Here is a 25815-nt window from a genome sequence, read left to right on the forward strand (position 1 = left end):
CTGGATAGCTCACCTGGTAGAGTGTGCACCCCATGTAAAAAAGTTTCAGTCCTTGTCACAGCGGCTGCAGGTTTGACTCCGACCTGCGGCCCTTTGCTGCATGTCATTCCCCCTCTCTCTCCCCTTTTACATCTTCAGATGTCCTATATGATAAAGACCTAAAATGCCCAAAACATAATCTTAAAAAAGGGACATTTATACAGTTCAAATTCTTATAGAGAAGTCATTAAGAGTATGTTCCAGTCTGCTTGTTTTCACGTACATTAAAGAACACTTCATATTGCTTGTTTATCAGCAGAATTTATCACTTTTCCACCTTGTCTTTCTACCACAAGGCCAGTATTACAGAGGAAAGTGGTATAGTTAGACACCAAAAGTGGACAATAACCTTTTTTTTTTCTTGGCTCATAGGTTGTCCAATTGAAGAGCTTCCTCCTGAGGCCTCCTGCTGACTGATAACAAGCACAACTCTGAACAAGTGTGGGAGCTTAATGAGTTTGTGCACATAACCTCCACGCCACCTCTGTGTGTGTTTGTTTGGCACCATGCTGTGGACAGTGATACTAGCGCTGCTGCTGCTTCTGCTGCTGCAGACTCAGCTGTCTGTGTGCTTAAGGGAATTACGCAGCGGGGGTTCCAGCTCCCCTGCCTACTCCTCTTCATCATCCTCTTCCTCCTCCACTTACAATGCCACCCGGCAGCGGCTGCCCGGAGTGATTATTATTGGCGTGCGAAAAGGCGGCACCAGAGCCCTGCTGGAGATGCTCAACCTGCACCCAAATGTGGAAGTGGCAAAGGCCGAGGTAAAAGACCATCACTTTTGCTTTATGATTGTATTCTCACTAGTGGTGGAAAGTAACTGAGTAGATTTTGATGTAGTATTTCAATCTTCTCTTACCTATTTCATAATAGTATAAGCGTGGAAAGTGTGTTTTGCCAAACGTTTTCAATTAATACATCAAATTCAACCTGTAAAAATGTTTAGGTGAATTTTTGTCCCACTCTCTGTGAACCTTTCCCCTAAAATCCTAGTGAGGCATACATGAGAACAAAGTCAGCTCGGCCTATATACGGTTTGCAGTGAACTTACATGATTATGAATGATGACGGGCCTGTCCCGAAGGAGATGCACAGAGAAATCCTAATCAGGTTAGTTTGAGGTTGGAAAGCTGGCGCGAAATAAAATACATTGGTTTGGACAAGATGGGGACAAAATGAATAGAACTCAGTGTCTCATAGAGACATTCCTCATCCCTACAGGTTTTCAACACCACTGCACCAAGAAGAGACATCTTATGGACATGTGCTGCTTTCCTTGTCTTCATTAACACCACTTTCTGTCCCTCTGTCAGGTGCACTACTTCAACGTGGAAGAGCACTACCGCCGAGGCCTGGCCTGGTACCAGGCCCAGATGCCCTTCACCCTCCCTGGACAGCTGACAGTGGAGAAGACCCCTGGCTACTTCGCGGCCCCTCAGGTTCCTGTACGTGTCTGGGACATGAACCCTGCCGTCCGCCTGTTGCTCATCGTCCGGGACCCGGCCGAGAGGCTGGTCTCTGACTACACCCAGGTCCTCCACAACCGCCTGACCCGCCACAAGACCTACCAGCCACTAGATGAGCTCCTGATCCACAAGGGCCACATTGACCCTGAGTACAAGGCGCTGCAGAGGAGCCTGTACCACCAGCATCTGGCCCGCTGGCTGGAGGTCTTCCCCAGGGAGCAGTTCCACGTGGTGGACGGCGATGCGCTCATTCGGGATCCCTTCCCTGAGCTGAGGAAGGCTGAGAGGTTTCTGGACCTGCCGCCCAAGATAAGCCCCAGCAACTTCTACTACAACACCACCAAGGGCTTCTACTGCCTCCTGTCTGCCGGACACGACAAGTGCCTGGACGAGTCTAAAGGCAGGCCGCATGCGCCGCTGAGCACCCAGGCCTTTAAGAAGCTTTGTCGCTACTTAAGGAAGCCTAACAAGTTGTTCTTTAAAATGGTGGGGAGGTCCTTTTCCTGGTGCTGATCCAGTGGTGAAAAGCAACTGTGAAGAAGACAAAACACCTCCTGCACGATTCCAACACATTCAGGGACACAGAAGGAGCAAGAAACTGTGGTTTGTGTGTTTTTGTAGGTAGATGAGTGGCAAGATTTTAGTTCAATTAAAGTCATAAACATCTCTTGTTGTTGATACCTACTCAGGTATAAATGTGGCCAACAAAAGAAGCACATCTGTCTGTGAGAATATGTGGGGAATTCAAACTGCTCGTGTTGAACACGTGGCCAACACAATCCTTTACCATGACCGATACTGGTGCCTCCTTGGATGGATAGACTCACTTGACGAAGTTACGACAACCGTGCCATACACAGGTCTGAAAAGTCAAAACACGTGCTCATTTGTAGGGTGTTAAAAGAAAATGTGCAGACTTTGAAGTGATGTAGAAATAGACAAGTGGTGAAAAGATGGTTGAATGACTGAATTGTTGCACTATGAACTCTGATTGCATTAAAAAAAGACGTTCAATGTTCAATGTAGACAATTTTTAAACGGAAACTTTCTTGCTTTGAACAGTTGTAACATTTTTGTGTGTTTGTAAAAGAATTGAGTTGCGTCATCTTGATTACTTCATTATTTTGTTATTTTACAAGGCTGACTTTTAGATGTTCAGTAAAAAATATCTTTTTTTTAGCTTTTTTAAAAGTAGCCAACTTGAAAACTTGTTTTTGGTTTCTCTGTATTTCAAGGCCAATGTATCGCTTGTTTGTGTTTTTTCAAGACACCCTTCTAATAAATGTGTTCAGTCCTACAGTCTTTTGCCTTTTAGCAGACTGCATTGAACCCAGTTACGAGGTTTACAGGTATAAAAACATCCAACATAAAGACACACTGACAGGTCTCTCTGAAAGCTCCACTATCTCAAAGTGCGTCAGGGTGTTCTCTGTCAGTATCAATCTAACAAGTTCTTTACATCTAGGATCAAAGGACGCCTAGGTTTCTTTTCATCGTGAAGTTAGTCCTGCCAAAGAATCACCTCCAGTTTCACCACCACACTAACAAATCACACCTGTTAGGTCACCTGAAGGGCTGTTTGAATCCTGTCTTCATATTTAAAGCCAGGGTGGATTTCTTAAGTTAATTAAGTTCACTGGGAAGGACTACATCAGACTGACATGTCCTGACATCTGAGAAGAAAGTTTAAAGTATAGGATTAAAGGATAGGTGGGCTGTCCCATGATCCACTAGACAGGGTGTAAGGTTAAACCCAGTTGAATGGGGTACCTGTTTAGGCCTTCAAAAAAAAAGTATAAGTATAAATCTAACTAGGACTGCAACTAATGATGATTTTTTTTACTGATTAAGCAGCCAATTCTTTTCTCATTTAATTAGCTGTTTGGTGTATAAACTGTTGGAAAATACAGTGAACAATGCCTATCACAATTTCCTCTGTAAATTTTTTGTATTGTCTGACCAACAGTCCAAAACCCAAAAGTATTCAATTAAACATAAACACACAAATTCTCAGAATTGTGAAGGATATTTGTTTGAAAAAAAGACTTAATCGATAAATCAATTATCAATAATAATAATCTGCCACACACCAAAAACACTTTCAGGTATTTTTTGGATTTGATCTAGTCCAGAGTATTTTAATGTTGCATGTGTTTGACATACTGCTGTGCAGGAAACCTTGTTTTTAAAATTAGGACACTCACATGGTCAAACTAGTTTTTACATGATTTACCTAAACAAGCGTCCAAAATGATGATTTCTTCCAGGTTTTATTACTGATGATTTCATGTTTGGAAGTCAAACATTAAAGGGCAGGTCCATCTTTTTGTTGTTGTTGAGGTTTTCATATAATTCTATAGCTGTACAATGCTCTGTGACACGTTCATACAATTCAAGAGGCTTCTCGTTTATTTGTCTCCTGACATGTGAACAGTATGGGCCATAGCATACAGCATTACATCCTAGGACATTTTCCCGACTGCCTTAAGCAATGTATATCACGCCTCCTTGTGGCATCCTCATCACTATGCGGGTAACCTTACGCCTTTAACTAGATCCAGCATGTGAACAGTTACATGACAATCGCTTCCCAATAGTGTTACTTATGTATTCAAATCCAAACATTCACATTTTGGTCAAAGTAAATGTTTTACTGTCAAAATGCTGTTTTCCCCAAGCGCTATGAAAAACCTTTTCCCACGTGACCTGACATAGGTTTCTGTATAATGGCGTTGCTTCAGTACAGTAGAGTTCAGTTTGGCGAAGCAGACAGGAAGCTGAGCAATGTACTGCTGTGGACACCACTTTAGGTCAGATCCAAACGTCTCACAATAATACTATCTAAGTGATCGAGGCAGCGGTAGCAACTCCTGTGGTCTGAGAGGGAAAATGTCAAAGGAGTCAGGTGGCTTTGAATAGAGCAATATGTACTGCTGTGGATGGGGATACTAGCAAAAAGACAAAACAATATCAGTTTAAGTTTACGCTATATTTAGAATATTTTCAACTGGGAACTGAAGCCGTTATATCGCTCTCTTCAAATCCACCAGACTCCTTTGACAAAAACATGAATTTCACCTCACTTAACACGGAAGTTACCCCTACCGCTCCCTAACGTGGCGTCCACAGCAGTAACATTACATTGCTAAGCCTCTGTACTGTTATTTTCAAACAATGACTCAGTTAGTGCTAGCGTTCACATTATTCATAACGCTATTGACCAACTCACTGTGGTAACCCACGTCACTGCTCTTTGCTAAGGATGAGTGGGCGTTTTCTTTTAAAAAACCTGGAAAAGAACACAGATGGATTAGGCCTTCAAGACTAAATCATGAATTTTCTGTTTTCAAAAACAAGATTTAACATGCTTTAGGACAACTCATTCCATTTGTTTTAATGTAGAATGCATCATTCTTTGTGCAACACAAGATTTTACCCCCAGAAAAAGAGCTACACAATGTGTGTTCAGGAGTTGAGAACATGTTGAATGGTAACTCTTTTTCACCAGCCAGCAATTTAAATCACTTAAACAAGCATTTCTGAATTTTTTTACCTTAAACATTGTCACTGTTGTGGTGCACTTCAGGCATCTCCTGTTTGCTGCAGAAGAGAATGGGAGCTGAAGGCTGACCTCTGGCTGTCACCCTCCCACCGTCCTCAGGAGAGCACTGTAAAGACAGGAAGAAAAAGAGATGTAAGAATAAACAAATGATTCTCGCTCTTTGAAGATGTGAGGCAGCTGCTTCTTTCATGTGTTCCTGCTGAGGCTCACACTCATGTGGACAAACATCTCATGTCACATTTGATCAGAGAAATCTTCACTTCATGTGTTGGGGTCCCTGAGTTTGCAGCCGTTTCATAACCAACTTTTTTTTTCCGGCGGTGTTTCTGCTGCACTTCCCAGTGTCAAACTTTGTGATGTTTTCTTTCTCTGATCAGCCAACACGGCTATCACTGCTCATGACATGTTGTGACAGTAATAGGTTTTTTTTTAAGCCACATGAGCGGCTCTAGGGATGAACATGTTGGTCAGTTGGTCCACTACTGAAATATCTCAACAACCATTGGATGGATCAGCATGACATTGTGTAGAAGCGTTCATGATTCCCAGACAGCATGCAGTTTGCTCCTTACTTTGGCGATCCTCTGACATTTCCTCTACCACCACCAAGAGACTAACATTTGTGGTTTTGAGTAAAATGCAACAAACATTTGATGGATTGTCAGGACATTTTGTACAGATCATAGACTGCATTCACATCCACCTCAGTGTGAATTGTATAACAACTTTGGTGATCCCTTGACTTTTCATCTAGATAGGTCAAAATTTGTCCAACTTTGGTTAACAACCAAATTACCTGCAAAACTAATGCCAGTCTCATTAGCCTCAACTGAAGTGTTTAGTGCTAATTAACAAATGTTACTTAAATGTTAAATGTTACTTTTAAAGGGGAGGTACTCGAACTAGGCATACTTAATAAACAGCTGACTGGGACTGCATCAACACGGCTCTCACAGACCGTTCCCCACTACGTGAAATACTCGCGTTTTTTCACAGCCACATGCACTAACATGCAGCCCCTGTAACCAAGATGGTGAACATAATGCTAAATATCAGCATGTTAGCATTGTCTTTGTGATACATGAATGGTTTGAACATGTTAGCATGTCGATGTTGTCATTTAGCTTAATGCACCCTATTGCTTAATTACTCACAGAGCCACAAGCTTAGCTGTAGACTCTGTGTCTTCTTTACAGCTGCTTTCTTTTTTCAATTTTCTTTTTTAACAGGGACAAATGTTTATCATATTGATAAACATTTCTGTAAATATCATCTGCAGTCCCTGGCTAAATGTTGCAATAGGTTCCCTAAAAAGCAATGATAGGCATCCTAACATTAAAAATACAAATATAAATACATGTGCACCAGATAAAATCACATTACATTATTGTCTTGTATACAACAACTAAAATCACATTTCATTATAGTTTAAAAACCATATAAATAAATAAATCTACCGCCTATATAAAACAGACATACAAAATTAATATAAAAAATATCAGATGAATCAGTGTTGACCTCTTTGGGGGTTTACTAGCCATTTTTTTGCATTAAACTCTAGTGAGTGATATGAAGCCATGCACTGCAGGGCTGGACTGGCCATCTGGCATACCGGGCATTTTCCCGGTGGGCAGACGCACTTTTGGATATGAATAGGCCTTTTTTTTTTTTTTTTTTTTTTTTGGCCGCGCCGGCCCATAAAGAACTCACAGCGACCCATTGGTCAATTTTCTTTATTGGCACTGGCCTGACCCAATCAAATCCAGGAACCCCCTTCCCCACTCCGGGCCGCAAATGTACGAATCCCACTATGGCCACGCCTCCCGGCCCTGAGACACGAGCTGTAATAGTTATGCTGGAAGTTTAGCATCCACCGTTAAAATGGACAAACGAACACCAAAGCACAAGGGAGGTGCAGAGAAATTATGGGAGAAAAAAAATTAAGAAGGATTCCTCAAAATGTGCCGACATTTCTGACATGTTTGGGGCTGTAGTAGGCTAGCTGCTTCAACACCAGCATTACCTGAAGTAGAGGAAGGAGGAGAGGTGGCTGGCTATACAAAGAAGCAGAAACATCATCATGACAGGGAAGAAGCCGAGGAGGAGGAGAGTGACCATGACAGGGCCATGGGAGCGAGTGAGGAAAAGATGGAAGAGAGAGTAGATGACGACGTGATAAGGAGTAAGCAAATTAAGGAGTAGGCAAATTAAGTGTGTGTGTGTGTGTGTGTGTGTGTGTGTGTGTGTGTGTGTGTGTGTGTGTGTGTGTGTGTGTGTGTGTGTGTGTGTGTGTGTGTGTGTAAAATAAGCAGTTTGGCTGTAACATTAAAGTTAGTGGCTTTCGGGTAACCTAACTGTTTCATTTTCTTTTTTTCTGTGATGGTCCTGCCCCAGTATCAGCCATAACTACAGCAGATAACTTCTCAAATAAAATTAAAATACAATTAGGCCAATATAATCTCCTGCTACCCTTTACCTGTACTTTTTCAGTATATGGCAATGATGAAATGTGAAAGATTTTGTATCTAATATTTTAAGGTCTGGCTAGTCCACGTAGCATTCCGGGATGGGAGAAAAAAGGTGCTCTGGTTTATTGGCATTTTTTAAAACCAATCACAATCGTCTTGGGCGGTGCTAAGCTCTGCACAGAGCCGCTGCAAAATAGCCTCGGGAAGGAACTTTTTTTGGTGGAACGTGTACGTTCAGAAGTTGTTTTAGGCACGTGAGAGAAAACTCAGATTGGACAGATAGTCTAGCTAACTGTCTGGATTTAGCCTGCAGAGATCTGAGGAGCAGTTAACCATAGTCCTCATAAATCCATCGGAGTTTAAAATTCCAACACAAACAAAGCGGAAGGAAATGGAAATCGGCGAAAAGACATGCATCCGGCGGAATTTCCTGCTGCACCGAAACAATCCCAGAAGTGGAACATCCTGGATATAGACAATTGTATAATGATTCCAATGACTCCATTGCTGACGCAAATGTAAAACAGCAGTAGTCTGACTCTTATTTAAAAGATGTTGTGTTCATCCAGTTGAATCTTAAAAATATTTCCCTTTGTGCGTGATAAATGGAAGAAAAAATTTTCAGTGTGATTCCAATCTGAGGTTTTTGTCATGTAAAGTCAGACTGTGGGCCTCAGAGCGATAGTGGAGTTATTGCTGCTCTTGCAAAGGTCAGTCCTGTTAGCGTCATAATAAGATCCTCATCCTCTGAGTCAGACATGAGTAAACAAAATGTGTGTTTTAATAAACCACAATTTTCTGTTACTGTCACCCTCAAAGCTGTTTGTTCTTCATCTTCATCTGTTCTTCGTCTCATCATCACTCATCTCTTCTTCATCATTTGCAGCTTATATAATTAAGAGCTTTCATGACACTTTAGTAAGTGGGAACTGCAAAGGCAATAATGAGATGAACATGACGCTGATGTGTTGGGATACAAAGTAGTCATAATTAGACTATTTTAAGTTTCTGTCAGGGAATAAAAGTTAATAAGGCTTCTCATAAGCGTTTATGAAAATAGATAATTGCTGCAAGAGTGAGGTTGTTAAAGATATATATAAAAAAGAGTTTCAATCTTCTTGCTAATTGTTTTGGAGTAGTTTAACATTTTGGGAAATATGCTTGTTTGCTTTCTGCAGAAAATAAATGAGAAGACCAATAGAACTATTTCAATCAATCATGGTATCCATCTTCTCATCTAACTCTCAGCAACAAAGCGAATAAGCTTGTTTTCCAAAATGTTGAACGAGCCCTATAATTAAATTTGTGAATCCCTCTAAAGGCGCTGACACATGACACACCAACCCGATTGTCGGCCATCGGACAGTCGGGCGAGGTCGGTGACCCGAGTCTGTTTGGTGTGTTCCGTGCCGTCGTCAGTCGGAGGAGCCGTTGGCGTTCGTTTTGGGCCGATTTGACTTGTTGGATCGGCCAGTGGGCAGTCGGACTCAATGACCAGTTACCGGAAATCTTTTAAACTGACCTTTGTCAATCTGAAATGAAGACAGATTCAGCAACTGCATGGCCTATTTCTCGATAAAATGTTTCCAGAAACACGTTTCAGTGAACTATTTTCGTAAAATACGAGATCGTATTCCAAACGAGCCGCCATTATGGTCAGTTTTGAAATTCGGGAGAAGCGAGACCCACGTGATGCGTTTGTCCAATCAGCTGCCGGCCGACAATACAGATTAGCGCCGCCTGCTGTTATGGAGACGTAAAGCGACTTTGAGTCGATGAAAAGTGCTATATAAATTCAATTTTTATTATTATTATTATTATTATTATTATTATTATTATTATTATTATTATTACGTCTCGCACACGCACAGAACGTACGCTCAAACCGGCGTCACTCGGGGAGACTGCCTTTTCTGCCGATGGTCGGTTATCGGGTTGGTGTGTCTGGGCCTTAAGCAGTGTTATCTTGGCAAAGAATTTCAACTTTTCAGAAACTCTGAAAAAGAACGGTTTTCCTCATGTCACAATAAATACTGTTGATACTTTAATAACATAATAATACTTCTTAATACTTTTTTATTTTGACATTGTTTCACCTTGATGATTGAGATCAACTTTCACATAACTTGTACTTGTAAAGGAGTCATTTGAGTCAATTGCTAAGTTAGGAATTTCAATTCATCTTCGAAGACCCTTACCAAATATTGCCTGAAGTATGAATGTTGTCCTTGTTGTTGAGCTGTGTTGTTAACTAAAGTGAGGTCTTTCAATATTGAAGCTCAAAGTGTTTGCGCAAACAGCTGAAAGCATCATCAACAGCATCAATGTCCTTAAGAAAAATCTCTAGCAACACAAATGCAGCAAAAGGAATAATAAAAAGCAAACAACAACACTACTGAAATATTTCAGCTTTGAATAGCAGCTATAGGGAATAAACTGTGTATAAAGTACATCACATGATGCCCACAACAAGCGGCTGAACTGTCCTTGCTCACGTTGGTAAAACTGCTAGGACATCATGGATGGAAAGTTGTACAGATGACTGCAATGTTATGTTATGTGAGGCCTTTTCTGTACAGTTAAGTGTCAAAGCTCAGTGGAGCTGTAGATCACTCCATGTAAACTCTTTTCATCATCTTGTGAAAGGAACTATGAGATACTTTGTGCACTTGAAAATCAACAGCTGCCCACACACAGACAACAGCACCCACTCCACAGCACAGTTCATCATAGCCTACGTGGCTGTGTCAAATTCAGACAATCACAAATGTTTGTGTGAAACTCATGTGAAGAAATGCTTAACTGAGATATGAATATTGACATACGTCTCCATCTTTATAGAGAATTGATTATGTCAGGATTTTTTGCTTTACTATTACTTACCGACTACTGAAGAAACACAGAGTACTGCTGTTCGCATGTAATCAGGGCCCAAGCACCGACAGCGTCGGTCGGCAAAGGCCCTCTTGGTCTTGAAATGTTTCTTACTCTTCTTTGTCTTTGAGCGCAAAAAATTAAGTGCTTGGGCTACTCAAAAACGAAATTGGTACGCATGTCAGATCTGGAGAACGATGCGATCAGATATGGGTCTCGGCCTTGGCAGTGGCAAATTGGCCCGATAGCACCCCCTACCAGTTTTCAAAGTTAAAGCCCCCTTCTTTCACTTTCACGTAGAGGCATGCAATTTGGGAGGCAAATGTATTATATTCACACATACGAAAAAGTCTGTAGGACCCACCCCCTAAACCCAACAGGAAGTCAGCCATTTTTAATTGAAAATCAATGTTTTGGACGATTTTTTCAGGGGTTGTACAGTAACGATCTCCTCCTACAGATTTAACCCGACTGACTTCAGAATTGGTCAGCGCAAACTAAAGATCTTTGCAAAGCTAAATTGAGAAGTTTTTCATTTTTTATCATACAGTGTGGGCGCAGCAAGGCGGAAAATTTCTATGTTCACTCGCCAAACAGAAACTGGTTTGTAACTAATGCTTCAAACCTGCAGACCTTTATTGACATCCTAATCCTTTTTCCTAAATTTTTTAATTATGCAGTCATGTTGAATAGCAGAAAAAGGGCATTTGTGTGATGTATACATATTAAAAAAAAAGAAAAAAGGAATCATATTTGTATGAAATAGTGTAGCCATTAAATGTTGGTGTCTTGGATTAATTAAATGTAAGTTATAAGTGTTCTCCAGCTTCAGTGAAGTGTTGGAAGTAGCAAATACAGATTACAATCTGAAGGAGATGAAAAATGTCTTTATATCTTCACCCATCTCAGAGGAATATTGTAAACATGGGGAAAAAAAGATTAGGTTAAAAGAAAATCCAAACCCTGATCTTGTGTCACGTATGTATTTATTTGGCACTTTTTTATTCCACAAGTTCGAAATTAGATTTTATATCCATGTTATTTATGTGTATTTTCTTTGCAGCCTAAAAAAAACTCACTGCTCACTGTTTTAGAAAATTACCGTAACCCACAATATTAACACCCCTTAATATGTTTTATACTATTTCTGCAAATGTTTTCATCTTTGTACCTTGTGATGGATTTATGGTGTGGATCGGGTTGGCAGAAGACATATTTGAAAGACTATTATATGCTGTATATCTCAATGTTAAAAGTACTTAATTAATCATTTAGAAAAGAAAGATGTTATTGTGAATGTCGGTGTCTCCCCCTGCTGGCAGGCTGTGAACCTGCAGAACAAATCATGTGATGAGACTAAAATAGCCAAGTTTATGTTTGGTCAGGAGATCAAAATGTAAATCAAGTTATGACTTGCTTTGTCAAACTATGTAGATCAGGGGTGTCAAACTCAACTTCACTAAGGGCCACACTTGGAAATAAGAATCACACCAGGGGCCAGACATAAGAGAGTTTATTGACATACTTTTATTTTATTGATTATTGCATGTCTCATATAGCTTTCTCACTTACAGTTATGTCGACATGAAGCCCTAAAAAAAAAAGTTCCTTAGCCATCAGAGAGCTGGAAGCATTCTTTCCAAATGTTGGCCCATATTGATAGAATAGCATCCCCCACACCATTACACCACCACCACCACCACCACCACCACCATCCTGTCCAGTGGTAACAAGGCATGACTGATCCATGTTCTCATTCTGTTTACGCCAAATTCTGACTCTACCATCTGAATGTCTCAACAGAAATCTAGACTCATCAGACCAGGCAACATTTTTCCAGTCTTCAACTGTCCAATTTTGGTGAGCTCGTGCAAACTGTAGCCTCATTTTTTTATTTTTAGTGGAGATGAGTGGTACCTGGTGGGGTCTTCTGCTGGTGTAGCCCATCTGCCTCAAGGTTGTGCGTGTTGTGGCTTCACAAATGCTTTGCTGCATACCTCGGTTGATCTTCTATAAGCTTGAATCAGTCGGCCCATTCTCCTCTGACCTCTAGCATCAACAAGGCATTTTCGCCTCCCAGGACTGCCGACTACTGGATGTTTTTCCTTTTCCAGACCATTCTTTGTAAACCCTAGAAATGGTTGTGCGTAAAAATCCCAGTAACTGAGCAGACTGTGAAATACTCAGACCAGTCTGTCTGGAACCAACAACCATGCCACTCTCAAAGTGTGTTAGATCACCTTTCTTTCCCATTCTGACATTCAGTTTGGAGTTCAGGGCCCAGTTTTTCCAAAAAATTAATCTGGATCAAATTGATACGGATTTGGAAATCCCATGTTTTGCTATCCAGGATCACCTGATCCATTTTACTTGTATGCCAGTTTTTTAAAGGAACACTGGATTGGATCACTGTGTCAAATCCTGTTTACCAGAGCCTTAAATGGAACCAACAGTGTAGCCTACTGGCGTAGCAAAGAACAACAGGTAGGCAAAATACCGGTGGCCACAAATAGCCATTGTTTGTTTTAATTTTAAGAAACAGAAAAACTGTAATAAACAGAAACATTTTACATTCTGGATTTTGTTGTTTTGTTTTTTGTTTACCATATCTCATTAGATGTGACATGCTTCAAATATGAAGAAATGTATATATCATCAGTAAACATTGATTTTGTGATCATTCACTTAAAAAAAAAAAACACAGATTTTATTTGGTTTGAAAAATCACAACTGAATCCACCCTTCTGATGGGATCAGGGTAATCCAAATAGATCCCAAACCAAGTTCAAAGTTTTGAAAAACCCAAAGGGCAGGTTTGATCCAGATCAAATGTAAAATTGGATTACGTGGTCTGATCTTAGTTTGGAATCCCTCTTTTACTTTTGAAAAACCCATTTCCAAGATTTGATCCAATCCGTAATCTGAAATCCCACTTGATTACTTTTGAAAAACTGATTGTTTTAACCAGGACCACACCCCTAAATGCATTAATGCAGCTGTCATGTGGTTGGGTGATTAGATAACTGCATTCACGAGAAATTTAACAGGTGTTCCAAATAATCCTTTAGGTGAGTGTAAATATGTATCTAAAAAACAAACAGAAAAATATTGAAGCTCTGTTTATATATTTTTGACAGTTGTAGCACCTTACATAAGACTTATATTGATAACTGCAAAAAAAATATTTCAAGTAGTCATTATAAACCAAGCCTAGAACATGCAGTAGGTAGTCAAAGATAAAATACATAATTTCCCTAAACACAGCTTTTAAAAATTGACTTCTTTACTTGAAAAACATAATGGACTTAAGGATGAACATTTCAGTTTGCACATACATTTAAACTGAGTACTTTTTTAAAGCACTGATATGGTTCAGATGTGAGGATTAATCCATCTTCTCCATACATTAGGGTACCAACTATATAGTAGTGATATGTATTTGACATATGGTGCCATAATGAGGCAAACTGCAGGATCAGTGTTGCCTGATTACAGCAGCTGAGGATCACACTTAAATGTTTAACACATATGAAGAGCTATAAACACAAAACAGTGTAGCAGAAGGTTGCAATAACTTGTTTTCAATGACTTTTCATTTTGATGTAAAAAACCCAACTTTTAATACATCACTATCCATGTGCAGTTCAAAATATTACAGCAAGTCGAAAGGGAGAAAAGAAGCACCATCTTACATTTAGCTGTTACCTAATTTTCTGTCTGAAAAAAAAAAAAAAAAGACTTGTATTATAGTAAATATTGTAACTTCAAGAAAATAACCACAACACAAGTTTTTTTTTTTATATAAAAACGGTTTTAACAACTTATTTTTCAGTATAAAACATTACATAGTCCCAGGCCAATCAAACAAATTCACTGTCACCATTTGAAATAATAATGATCTCCCCAGTCAAACGTTCTACAATAACATACAAAGGGTTTTGTCGTTAAGGGGTTTTCTGTACTTTTTTTCTAGTTATGGGGAAATATTACAACACAAATTCTAACAATCACTCTTCGTTTGCTATAATATTAATAGTAAAAAAGAACAAATGTGAACTCCTGGTCCATTCAAAGCCCAAGCCCCGAAATTTCTGGTTAACATGACATCTATGCAGTCTTCTGCTGGCCCTTCTTCCCAATGAGGGATTTGTGGATGTGGGGAATGACACCTGAAAACAAAAAACATATGGTGAGATTAAATGTTTCATGCAAAGGTAGACATCAATATTTCTAGAGAATCATAGTTTAGAATCGGAACACAGATACTAGAAAGCAAGTACGATGCACATACAATCAAGACTTTGATAGCACGTGGAAAAAATAAACATAATCGACGTCTCTGTGAAGCTGTCAGCTTACCTCCTCCAGCAATTGTTGCCTTGATAAGAGAGTCCAACTCCTCATCACCACGGATGGCCAGCTGCAAATGACGGGGAGTGATACGCTTCACCTTCAAGTCTTTGGAGGCATTGCCTGCCAACTCTAGTACCTGAGAACAAAAATGACCATAAACAGACATTAAGACAAAAAGCACCATGTCACACAGAAACGCATGATGTGGCATCCAGTGCTACAGTTAATCACACACATGCACACAAAAAAGAAAGGCTTACTTCAGCGGTGAGGTACTCAAGGATAGCTGCACTGTACACAGCTGCTGTGGCTCCTACGCGACCGTGGCTGGTTGTGCGAGTCTTCAAGTGCCTGTGGATACGACCCACTGGGAACTGTCAGGAATCAGATACAAAACGGTGGTTTGAGAAAACCAAGAGGAAAACTCTCTCTGATCAAGGTGGGTGCCGCAAAACATATGCAGTTAAGCCACAAACTGAAATACAAAGATTGAAAGAGATTACCTGCAGCCCAGCCCTCTGGGAGCGAGACACTGCTTTTGCCTTGGCTTTGCCACTGTCTTTTCCTGCCTTGCCACCAGCCTGTAAGGGTGATTTCAGGACATTTAACAGGAAACAATAGAGGGCATGACAGAGTGTAAGAGAAGCAAAACTGAGGCAGAAATGTGTGAGGCTGTAGGGTATGGATTTTGTGCAATAACTGCCACATAATAATGAAAAATAAAAACTACAACAGCACATCATATTTTCAAATTTGTTGGCAAGGGAGTTTACAAAAACAAAAGCGCACGAAATGGTTAACGTTAAAGCAGAAAAAGAAAACTCAACAAATAAGAAAGTCAACACTAAACGCAACGTATTAGCGCTACAATATGTAACGTTAATAACGTTTCGATTTAAAGCTGCCCGTGAAGATGCCCGGTTAAACTGTTACCGCCTTCCCGCCTTTGACAAGTAAAACACAACAAATCAGCGCGGGTAACGATAACGATTATCGGAATTTAAATGCACAACACCTAGAAATAAACAAACTGAGTTAAAAAAAATTATATAGCGAAATTCTGACAAAAACATGGGAAGCTGTCAGCGGGATGCTGCAGGGACCCCGCGACAAACAGCTTTTAGATCTTAAGTTGTCCTTATTTTTTTAAATAGCTACCTCACAGTCATCTAACGATACGCGCATATAAATCATACAGTTGTTTTACGCTATTCTCCTTATTTTTGAAAGACTTACGGGTTAACTAATGGTCAGCTAACGAAACAGCTAGCCTTAAACTTAGCTTGCTAATGGCTGCTAACGTTAATCCACCTTTCAGAGAGGAAGCACTTTGCGTTGAATCTAAGTTTACACACTTTAATTAACCGCTCCACTGCTGCAAAATAGGAACTACCTGACACACCGCGTAGTAATGCCACCTTTAACATAAAAACAACAAAACTCGACTTTTCACGCTGACGTGAATGCTAACGTGTTAGCTGACAGTTAGCTCTTTATCAAGCTTTTTTAACCACACACGTTCTGCTCGAATTTCCTCAGTTCAAATTAAAAACAGCACTTTCTACAGTTGCACATTAATTGCAGTACAAATGTTCCGACATCCCCGGTAAAGCATTTAGCACTAACCGAAGCGCACATACCATTTTTCCGTCTCGTTATTTGATTGTAGAACTGAGTAGATGGCAAACAATTTTGGCTCCCGAAAGCAAAGAAACAATAAACCCTTTCGCAAATCGTTTGCATGCGACCCCTCGTGGAAGTCTAGACAGCCAATCAGATTGTGTTTTGTTACTTCGAATCTCTGTTTCGACCAATCGCCAAAAGGCTTGCAGAACATTCACCCATCCCCCACCCTACGATCATCGTGCCTGCCTTTGCGCACGAAACCAACAAGTAGGCGGGACGCAACGTTTTTACTTCTTAGGATGGCGAAGTCACGACTCACTCTACTGTCACTCTGATTGGCTAGTAGTCCCTACCCGCTCTGGGTGGGTTGGTTAGTTTTAGGCAAGAAGAGTGGGATTGGGTACATTTAGGGTAAAAATGTCAGGTTAAGCCATTAAGATGCAGAGTAGGGCGGGAAATGCCTTCGCCATCCTGGGAAAGAAAATCTTGCAGGCGGGACAGTGAAGTGTCCTCCTTCCAGAGAGGCATACGTCCCAAAAATGTACTAAATACATAATCAGGGGGCCGTATTTGGAATTAACTCTTGACTTTCAGTACAAGGACACGCATAACTTCTTCAAATACTAATAGTTTTGCACTCATCGCTTTAGAACTGGTCATGCAAACAGTAAATTCACCAACGGACACATTTCCCGTCGTAGATGTTCGTAAAACATTGTTTTAAATACTGACGTGTATAGCGTTTATGGACTAAATACAATACATAGCTACTTGAATGTCATCCAGAATGTGGATGTGTTTTAATGACAGGCAGGATGCTTGTCCAATAAAAACGCAAGCCCTCTATCTGATGTTGTAATTGGCAACAACAGCTGCCAATCAGAGCCCAGCAACCAGCGTCCGGTTTCCTCAGCGAGCTCGGCAAGCAAGGGGCGGTGGGGGGTCAAAGATACGCAGAGAAACGGGCTGCTGGTGGCGAAGATGGCGGATGGGGACAGTGGCAGTGAGCGCGGTGGTGGAGGCAGCAGCAGCGGCGGAGGGGGAGGAGGAGGAGGCGGCAGCGGATTTCAGCAATACCAGCGGGAAGTGGAGACCCAGGAGCTGGCGTCGAAGCGGCTGGACATTCAGAACAAACGCTTCTACCTTGATGTAAAGCAGAACGCCAAAGGCCGGTTCATCAAAATCGCCGAGGTTGGCGCTGGGGGCTCGAAAAGTCGGCTGACCCTCTCTATGTCAGTTGCGGCAGAGTTCCGCGACTACCTGGGCGATTTCATAGAGCACTACGCCCAGCTTGGGCCTAGCACCCCGGAGCAGATCGCTCAATCATCCGGTGGGGATGACAGCGGGCCTAGACGTGCCCTGAAGAGCGAGTTCCTGGTGCGTGAGAACCGAAAATACTACCTCGACCTGAAGGAGAACCAGCGGGGTCGGTTTCTCCGGATACGGCAGACCGTCAACCGAGGCCCCGGTTTCGGAGTTGGAGTGGGTGGCATACCCGGGGCTGGCCTGCAGGCCGGACAAACCATTGCACTACCGGCTCAAGGCTTAATAGAGTTTCGTGACGCTTTGGCCAAGTTGATAGACGACTACGGGGGAGATGAGGAGGAGCTGGCCGGCGGTGGTGGGGCCGGGGGCTACAGCGAGCTTCCGGAGGGCACCTCGATCATGGTGGACTCCAAGCGGTTCTTCTTTGACGTTGGGTCCAACAAGTACGGAGTTTTCTTACGGGTGAGCGAAGTGAAGCCCAGTTACAGAAACTCTATAACAATCCCCTTCAAGGCGTGGGGCAAGTTCGGGGGAGCGTTCAGCCGCTACGCCGAGGAAATGAAAGAGATCCAGGAGCGGCACCGGGATAAGATGTACGAGAGGAGAGCCGGAGAGGAGTCGGAGGGCGACGACGTGGACGACGATTGATGGAGAGGTGGTTACATGTGATGAAGCTGACAACATGATGCAAAGCCTGGCGTTAAACAGAGAGAGATGAACGACTATTCTGTGCATGACGAATCGAACTTTAAAATGCTAAAACAACGGAGTAAAATAAAAATATGTATATTTGACTGATCAATCACTGTCTACATAAGGAATCATGTCCTAAAGTTTAGGTCGATGTTATAGCTAAATGAGTGCGAACTGCAGTAGTCAGCTCCTGTATGAGATTCCCCATTGATATATATTAAAAAAAAAGATTATATCTGTACATCTAATATAAATATATATATATTGATTTTCTATTTGATAACTTCCCATGTAGCCCAACTAATTAAGTTTGACAGTGCTCAAGATACACCAATAGGTTACCAGACCCACTTCCTGCTTGATATCCCTGCAGAGCTCACCTGGTGCTGACCTGTAGTCTGTGTGATGATAATAAGGATAAGTGTGAAACGTGTGACATACTCATACCAACAGGTGCAGAGTGGGAGTGACACCGAGCGCCTGCATCACTCACCATGGCTGTGTGTGTTTTTGTCTATAATGACCTGTAACGAACAGCTTGCCCACAGACCCACAACAAGAGTCACTGTCTCAGCTATAGGGGGCATCCTTGGCATCTCAGGACATCCACTCAGCCCAGCGAGGTCCCATAAAGTGATCTTTACAAGCACATGACTCATTTGGATTCTCTGGACAATCCAAACAAGTCCGTATGACCTCTTCCCTCCCTCTCTCCTTCCTGGGCATCCCTAAGGTGCTAACCACCTGCTCCGATAGCTGAAACGTGGTGAGGCCTTCTCACACATGGCTTGTTTTGTCTCAGGGCTGGCTGGTCCAATCTGTATTTTTGGGTATATCAGCATTATCTGTGCCTGTGCATCATCTTTAAGAGGTTCTGGGTGCAGATCTGGTCAGCCAGTAGCTGCAGTCGAGACGTCTTTGGCAACTGATGATGTCTCATATGATGCGGTCCCATGTTTGACCCCCGTTTCCTTTTTGTCAAAGGGGACGGGGCGAGCTCAGGCCTCTAGCACTGGTCACGATTTTTCGAGTTAAAGTTAATATTGCCGAACTTAAGCTATGGTCTTAAGGGAATTTACCTTGTTGGCTTATTTAGGGTGCATAAGAAAAAAAAAAAAAAAATATATATATATATATATAAATATATAAAATATATATATATATATATATATATATATATATATATATATATATATATATACTGGAAGAGATTTACTTACTAAAAAGATCAAGTATAGATAGAACTTATTTTTCAAAAGAGATATATTGAAATGTGTCTTCGAAATATGAGACATTTATTAGATAATGCTGCCTAAAGTGGTTTATTTAAAACACTAAACTTGGATGCAACTGTCCAAGGTGATATTTCATACCTGTTTTTTTCCTAACATTTCTGTTATTCCTTAGAGGAAATTAAGATTACAACAAATTGATAACAAAGTATGTTATAGCAATTTCTAGAAACAACTTCATTGAAGAAGTTTGTCAGCAAACACTAAGCACTCCAGTTCACTTTACATAGTATCAAGTTGTCCCCTCGTTTCAGTCCACCCATTACCATTTTTGTCACAAATTGGCTTTCCATCAGTTGCCATACGACGCACACAAACACCCGCAATCATCAACATTTTGTCTTTAGTGCTCCTTTTTAAAAAATATGAATTTTTGCATGCCTGCTCTTACGCGGAGCTGCCTTGTGTTCTTTTGTTTTGCATATTCTGATTGCTGTATGATGGTATTTATCCATTTTTTAGAGCGGTTTCAAGTTTTATTTCTTGCAATGGAAAAGGTTTAAAGTTTACTTCTCAGCCTAATAAAAAAAAAAAAAAAAAAAAGCCACAAAGTTCCCGTGCTTTGAGCAATGTCACATTCATTGTCCCATTTCCTTTGGTGTGTAATCCTCTCGTTGAATTTTACTTTACCCATTTACACAGCAGAAAAATGCCATATGAAAAAAATAAACCCATAGGAGCAATAGTTTTATTTTATTTTCTATTGATATAAATATACTATATATAATATTACACATGAGATTGAACTACATCCTTCCTGTACTGTGTTACGTGAAATGGCAGCTGTTTCAGTCGTGTGTTCTGCTGTAATATACCAAGTTCCTTTCAACAAGAAATAAAAAGATTTTGCTCAGGAGAGGTGTGTTCTTTTTGTCCTCCCCACTTCAGGGAGGAGCTCACTCTATCTTTAGAGGATCAATGCAACAAAGTTGTGATTTTTCTTGATATTTTTAAGGTAAAAGTTATTGATTAACCAGCCAGTTGTAATTATTTGATAAATAATATCTAAAAAATAGTGGAAAATGCACATCACAATGGACAAGGAGACATGTTTGAATTGCTTGATTTGTCTTACCAACAGTCAAAAACAAAATATATTCAATTTACAATCATAGAACAGTCCGTAAACCCAGCAACATTTTGAGAAGCTGAAACCAGTAATTTTGTTGTATAAAGGTAGCAGCGTAAAAAGTAGGCTACAATATTTCACTCTGAAATATAATTGAGTAGCAGTATAAAGCACCAGTACCAGCACCTCCTACTTAAGTACAGCACATACGTAAATGTAATTAGTTAGTTTCTACTGCTGGCAAGTAAACATTGGAAGTAATTTCATTTAAAAAACACCCTTGGGTCAACTTTCAGTATTAGCTTTTTCCAGAGCTTTCAACCACATGAGTTAAGATTTTCTTTATAAAACGACTATGTACAACGTCAAGAGTTAACTTTCACGCTCAACTGTTAATAAGATCATGTTTCTTTTCATTTCAGACTTGGACATATTTTTTTTGTTTGTTGCAAAGACAGTTTACACAAGCTCAATGTTTTCAGGGCTTTTCACGACACTAAGGGTTAAAAGGGGAAGAATGACAGACCCCTGTATTTCCAGTGTGTCAATTCAATTTCAATTTATTGTTATTTATATTGAATTATCACCATGGACCATGGTCTCAGAACACTTCACAACAAAATTGAAAATTTATAATTTTGCCAATATAAAAGGCGGAATTAAATATAAAATCAACAACACAAAAGGATGTAATTGGAATACCACAAGTTAAAATTATTAAGCATGAAATAACACAACGAATGATAATGCATAATAAATAAACAATAAAACAATGGTTCAAAAAATATGGATTTTAAACATGTCCATAATACTTTGAATAAAGAAATGTTTTAAGTCTTGCTTTAAAAATATCCACTGAGCCTGCCTCCCTAATGTTGGATGGAAGACCATTCCAGAGGGAGGGTGCGCGAAAGGCAAAGGCCCGGTGGCCAGCTGATCTTTTTTTTATATTTGTAACAATAAGAAGACCAGCAGCCATAGAACGAAGGGGGCGTGTTGGGATATACGGTGTAAGTAGCTCACTTAAGTAGGCAGGCGCAAGTCCCTTTAAGGCTTTATAAGTCAAAAGAAGAACCTAAAAATCAGCCCTAGCTTGCACAGGTAACCAATGTAGAGCAGCCAAAACTGGTGAAATGTGGCTACATTTTTTTGTCTTAGTCAAAACTCGGGCTGCTGCATTTTGTACGAGCTGGAGACTTTTGTCGTACACGCAGGGAGGGCTGAAAACAATGCATTGCAGTAATCAAGTCTTGATGAGACAAATGCATGAATTAGTATTTCAGCATCGTGCATTGACAACATTGGTCTTATTCGAGAAATGTTGCCTAGATGGTAAAAGGCAGTCCTAGTGATAGCCTTTATATGTGGGCTGAAAGTTAAAGTTTTGTCAAAGGTGACACCTAAGTTCTGAAAACAAAGACATTTACGTAAGACAGCATATAAATCCTAACATTCGTCTTATTCAAGTAAAAGATAACAGATGGCGATATTACAGATAAGCTCTGTAATAAGTGAGATAAGTGTGTCGGTGAAATCACTTGCTGTAATCTTATTTCTGTTGGCCCTCTGTCGCACATTGTCATCTTTCCAAGATTACATGTAAGACACCTTACTGATAAGGTAAAATGCAGAATGGCTCCAATATTATATCATCTGTTTTGGCCCTGATACAATTTGTTAGTACTCAACAGAGGCATAGAAATGTCTGCTTATGTTTCAGATACTGAGGAATATAGTGAAAAAGACTTACTAAAGTAAAAGTATCAATACCGCAGTGCTCTTTTTACAAGTAAACGTCCTGTATACAAAACCTTTCTTAAATAAAAGAATAATAAGCAAATTGTACTTCAGGTATAAAAACTAAAAGTACTCATAATGCAAAATGGCCCCATTCAGAGTGTTATATTTATCATATAGACACATTACTGAATTACTAACATTTAAGTAGTTTTTTTTATGTTGTTGAGATAGATTTAATTTTGACTACTTCACAAACTGTTGGATAGTTTAATCTACAACAATGCTGATCATATGTATAAACTGTATAAACAGAAAAATTACAAGATGAAAACATCAAAAAAACTAAAACATTGAAAGTATGGGCATCAAAACACCTTATTGCAACAAAAATATCTGAGTTTGAATTAAAAAAAAAGTGCATATACTTTGCCAGTGCTGAATTTGATCTGAATCTTCAATGCAGGGCTTTTACTTGTAATAAAATTATTCTAACCTGTAGTATTGCTTCTCTTACTTAAGTGAAATAGATAAAAGGCACCTGATAATCTAAAAGCCCTTGTCTTAAATTGAAGAAGTGGACTATTGCAACACCTACTGCTACTACGTTAAACCAAACCTACAAGAAGCAGATCCGACTAGAGGCCGGTGTATCCACGGAGGTTTGCCTGAAACCTAAAAACACCCTGCCATATATAGTAGTGTAGTTGTTGACCTGTTGACCTGCACCATGTTTTTTAATGATGGTGTTGACCTGCACCATGTGCAGGTCAACACCATCATTAAATCCAAAAATGTGTCCATGACCATGTGCAGGTCAACAGGTCAACATGTGAAAGGCCCGACAGGGCTGGTAATAGTGTGCGGTTTTACTTTAGTGTTATTCAAAATAACCCAGCTGTCCACAATCTGTCAGCCCCCACCAGACAGAGGAGGAATGAGTCACAGAAAAATCTGCTGACCACTTACTTACTTGAGCACAGGCCGAGATTTCAGGTGATGAAGTAGACAATTTATTTCACAGTGCACTTTAAATGGCCCTGCTCTATCACAAAACTCAAGTAAAAGACAATTTCTCTAACCTTTATTTTACCAGGGAAAACAGTCACATAATAGAGATTAAAATCTCTTTTACAAGTGATCCCTGGCCAAGAAGGCAGCACGTAAAGAATACACTTTAACAGACAACAAGTAACGGACGGACAGGGATGGACAGCAATAACAAGTAAAAAACAGAAAATCACATTTTAAAAACAAGCGCAGACATGTTGATATATTTGATTTAGGTAGGACTTGAATTCAGTATGTGAAATAAAAACCTGCAGTTTTAGCTGATTTTGCTACTCATTCCATGAAGTTGGAGCACTGTAACTAAAAGCAGTTTTGCCAAACTCTGTTTTAGTTTGTGGAACATCATACCGTATGTATCTACTTGATCTTAGATTGTATTCAGATCAATTTGATGTTTTCAGCTGCATTTCTTATGATCTCACACCCATACATATTTATACTACTATATATAGATCTGATCTATTTATCATATTCATATCATACCTCCAGCTATTTATTCTGTATACAATGTCTTACTTTTGCTATTACTCATACTTACACCTGCACTGTATATTTTGCCTACTGTAACTGTTGCCAAGTACTGTATATATCTAGCATATTCACATGTACCCCTTATTGTTTATTCTATACTTCATTTATTCTATATCTTCTATACCTTACTATGCACTTGACTGATTTTTGCCCATCTGGTTAGATGCTAAACTGCATTCAGTTGTCTCAGTACTTGTAGGCCTTCCGCAATTATTAAATCTAATCCAATTTAACTTAGTAACTAAGTAAAAAATTAAATTCCAAAAAATTTAGGACATAGAAGTAAATATATACAAAGTGTCTGTTTCTATGAGCTGGAAATCAGAACATTTAAAAGTCCTGTGATGCTATCATGTGGAGTTGCACCACTGCCACTCACTGACTTCACTGTCACTGTGGCTTAAATTCAATGTTTTTCTTGGAGATGTTTCAGCAAAATCTGTTTTAGTTGAACGCAGGACCCCCATCATTAAATCCAAAAATGTGTCCATATACTAGTAAAAGCCCTTATGACTGCTGTATTAGCGTCCTGGTGTTAAATGGAACCTTAGTTCTTCATCAAAGGCAAAGCATACCTCAAAATATTTATATGATTTATATACAAAAATATATGCAATGTTATAGTCTATTATTTAGTCTATTGCGCAGCCTAAGGATTTGCGTCCGGATGAAAAAACGAGACAGTCCCAAGGCAAACAAAATGAACACTTGGCCGGTCTGATCTGCAATCAACTGGGCAATTAGCTGAATAAGAAACAGCTGATACTGAGCTGATACACAGTTTCACAATCTTGTGTAGAATGATGGAAAACACCCATGCTTTGTGGCTGCTTTTGGCATCAACAGAAAACTCGGAGCAAATGAATAACTTTCTAGACTCATTAACTCATTAATGTGTCAACCTTGCAATAAAGCTACAATATGAATCTCTAAGCCAGTAGCACCAGGCTAGCTGTTAACATGACTGTCTCTCTGACAAAGTGTTGGCATCTTTTTAAAAGGTGTATTGTCTGTATGATGTTTCACCACATGAGTGCATTCCATGGTTCACTGTGCAGCTGTGAGGATGATGCTAAATCCTCTGCTGCGTACTCCGCTTCCTCTTGTTGAACGAGAGTATGTGAAAATCCCAAAAACAAAACAATTAAAACTTATTTTCTTGCTTTTTGAAATGTATTTGTATTAATCCAAAAGACAGCTAAAACTATACTTCTGCTTTTGAAATGTATCCGCTCAAGAACAGTGGAGACTGTGCTTCCGCTTTTGACATGAGTTAACCCAAAAACAGCTAAAATATATTTCTGCTCTTGAGACTATAATACTGCCTTTGATTTTGGTTTATGAGTGTTAATGTGCATTTAGAAATATAATCATGCTAAGTTTTTGTGTTACTGATATTACTATAAACATGCTTAGAGTTTTAGTGTGAGTTGCGGTGTGAAGCTGCCTATTTGACCCTGCAGTCGGAAAGAGGAAGTGTCTGCAAGAGGCTTCAGATGCATAAGTTGCTTTGCGTAACTGTCTGTCTGAACCTGCACAGCTGAAAAGAGGAAGTGCTGTTGGGGCCCTGTGTACAGGGGTAGGCTCTGGGTGCACATAAGAGGTGAAAAGGTTACGGCTCTGACCTATTGATCAATGCAGTCGAACTGAGCCGTTAGATTCTATGTTAGATAGCAACATACATATGCATAAAGGAAATATCGTCATATGAGATGGTTTTTACGTATATCCAACCTGATGCTTGCTTTAACACTGTATTACCATGTAA

General features: G+C 40.0%; 3 protein-coding genes across 3 annotated transcripts; 2 read left to right on the plus strand and 1 right to left on the minus strand.

Annotated features, from left to right (window-relative positions):
- The first annotated feature begins 537 nt into the window (after positions 1-537).
- Positions 538-2732, plus strand: hs3st1l2 (heparan sulfate (glucosamine) 3-O-sulfotransferase 1-like 2). Its single transcript, XM_028579014.1, has 2 exons — positions 538-803; positions 1353-2732. The coding sequence occupies exons 1-2, from the start codon at positions 546-548 to the stop codon at positions 2016-2018; spliced, it is 924 nt and encodes a 307-aa protein (XP_028434815.1). The 5' UTR covers positions 538-545; the 3' UTR covers positions 2019-2732.
- Positions 2733-13513: 10781 nt separating this feature from the next.
- Positions 13514-16542, minus strand: h2az2a (H2A.Z variant histone 2a). Its single transcript, XM_028577603.1, has 5 exons — positions 16403-16542; positions 15266-15343; positions 15023-15136; positions 14769-14898; positions 13514-14578 (listed from the first exon to the last, which is right to left on the minus strand). Exons 1-5 carry the CDS (start codon positions 16403-16405, stop codon positions 14517-14519), a joined length of 387 nt encoding a protein of 128 aa, XP_028433404.1. The 5' UTR covers positions 16406-16542; the 3' UTR covers positions 13514-14516.
- Positions 16543-17256: 714 nt separating this feature from the next.
- LOC114555298 (transcriptional activator protein Pur-beta) lies at positions 17257-18903 on the plus strand. The gene has a single exon (XM_028577602.1). The coding sequence runs from the start codon at positions 17370-17372 to the stop codon at positions 18300-18302; it is 933 nt and encodes a 310-aa protein (XP_028433403.1). The 5' UTR covers positions 17257-17369; the 3' UTR covers positions 18303-18903.
- Positions 18904-25815: the final 6912 nt, after the last annotated feature.

This window comes from Perca flavescens, chromosome 5, assembly GCF_004354835.1.
Source record: "Perca flavescens isolate YP-PL-M2 chromosome 5, PFLA_1.0, whole genome shotgun sequence".
Taxonomy (NCBI): Eukaryota; Metazoa; Chordata; class Actinopteri; order Perciformes; family Percidae; genus Perca; species Perca flavescens.

What these genes read in the sequence shown, in the direction of transcription:
- hs3st1l2 (XM_028579014.1), top strand. Translation starts at nt 546, where the DNA reads ATGCTGTGGACAGTGATACTAGCGCTGCTGCTGCTTCTGCTGCTGCAG. An exon ending in TGGAAGTGGCAAAGGCCGAG is followed by an intron (nt 804 to 1,352) that starts GTAAAAGACCAT and finishes TCCCTCTGTCAG; the next exon opens with GTGCACTACTTCAACGTGGA.
- h2az2a (XM_028577603.1), bottom strand. An exon ending in CCCAGAGGGCTGGGCTGCAG is followed by an intron (nt 15,137 to 15,265) that starts GTAATCTCTTTC and finishes GATTCCTGACAG; the next exon opens with TTCCCAGTGGGTCGTATCCA. An exon ending in GGCAACAATTGCTGGAGGAG is followed by an intron (nt 14,579 to 14,768) that starts GTAAGCTGACAG and finishes TTTTGTTTTCAG; the next exon opens with GTGTCATTCCCCACATCCAC.
- LOC114555298 (XM_028577602.1), top strand. Translation starts at nt 17,370, where the DNA reads ATGGCGGATGGGGACAGTGGCAGTGAGCGCGGTGGTGGAGGCAGCAGC.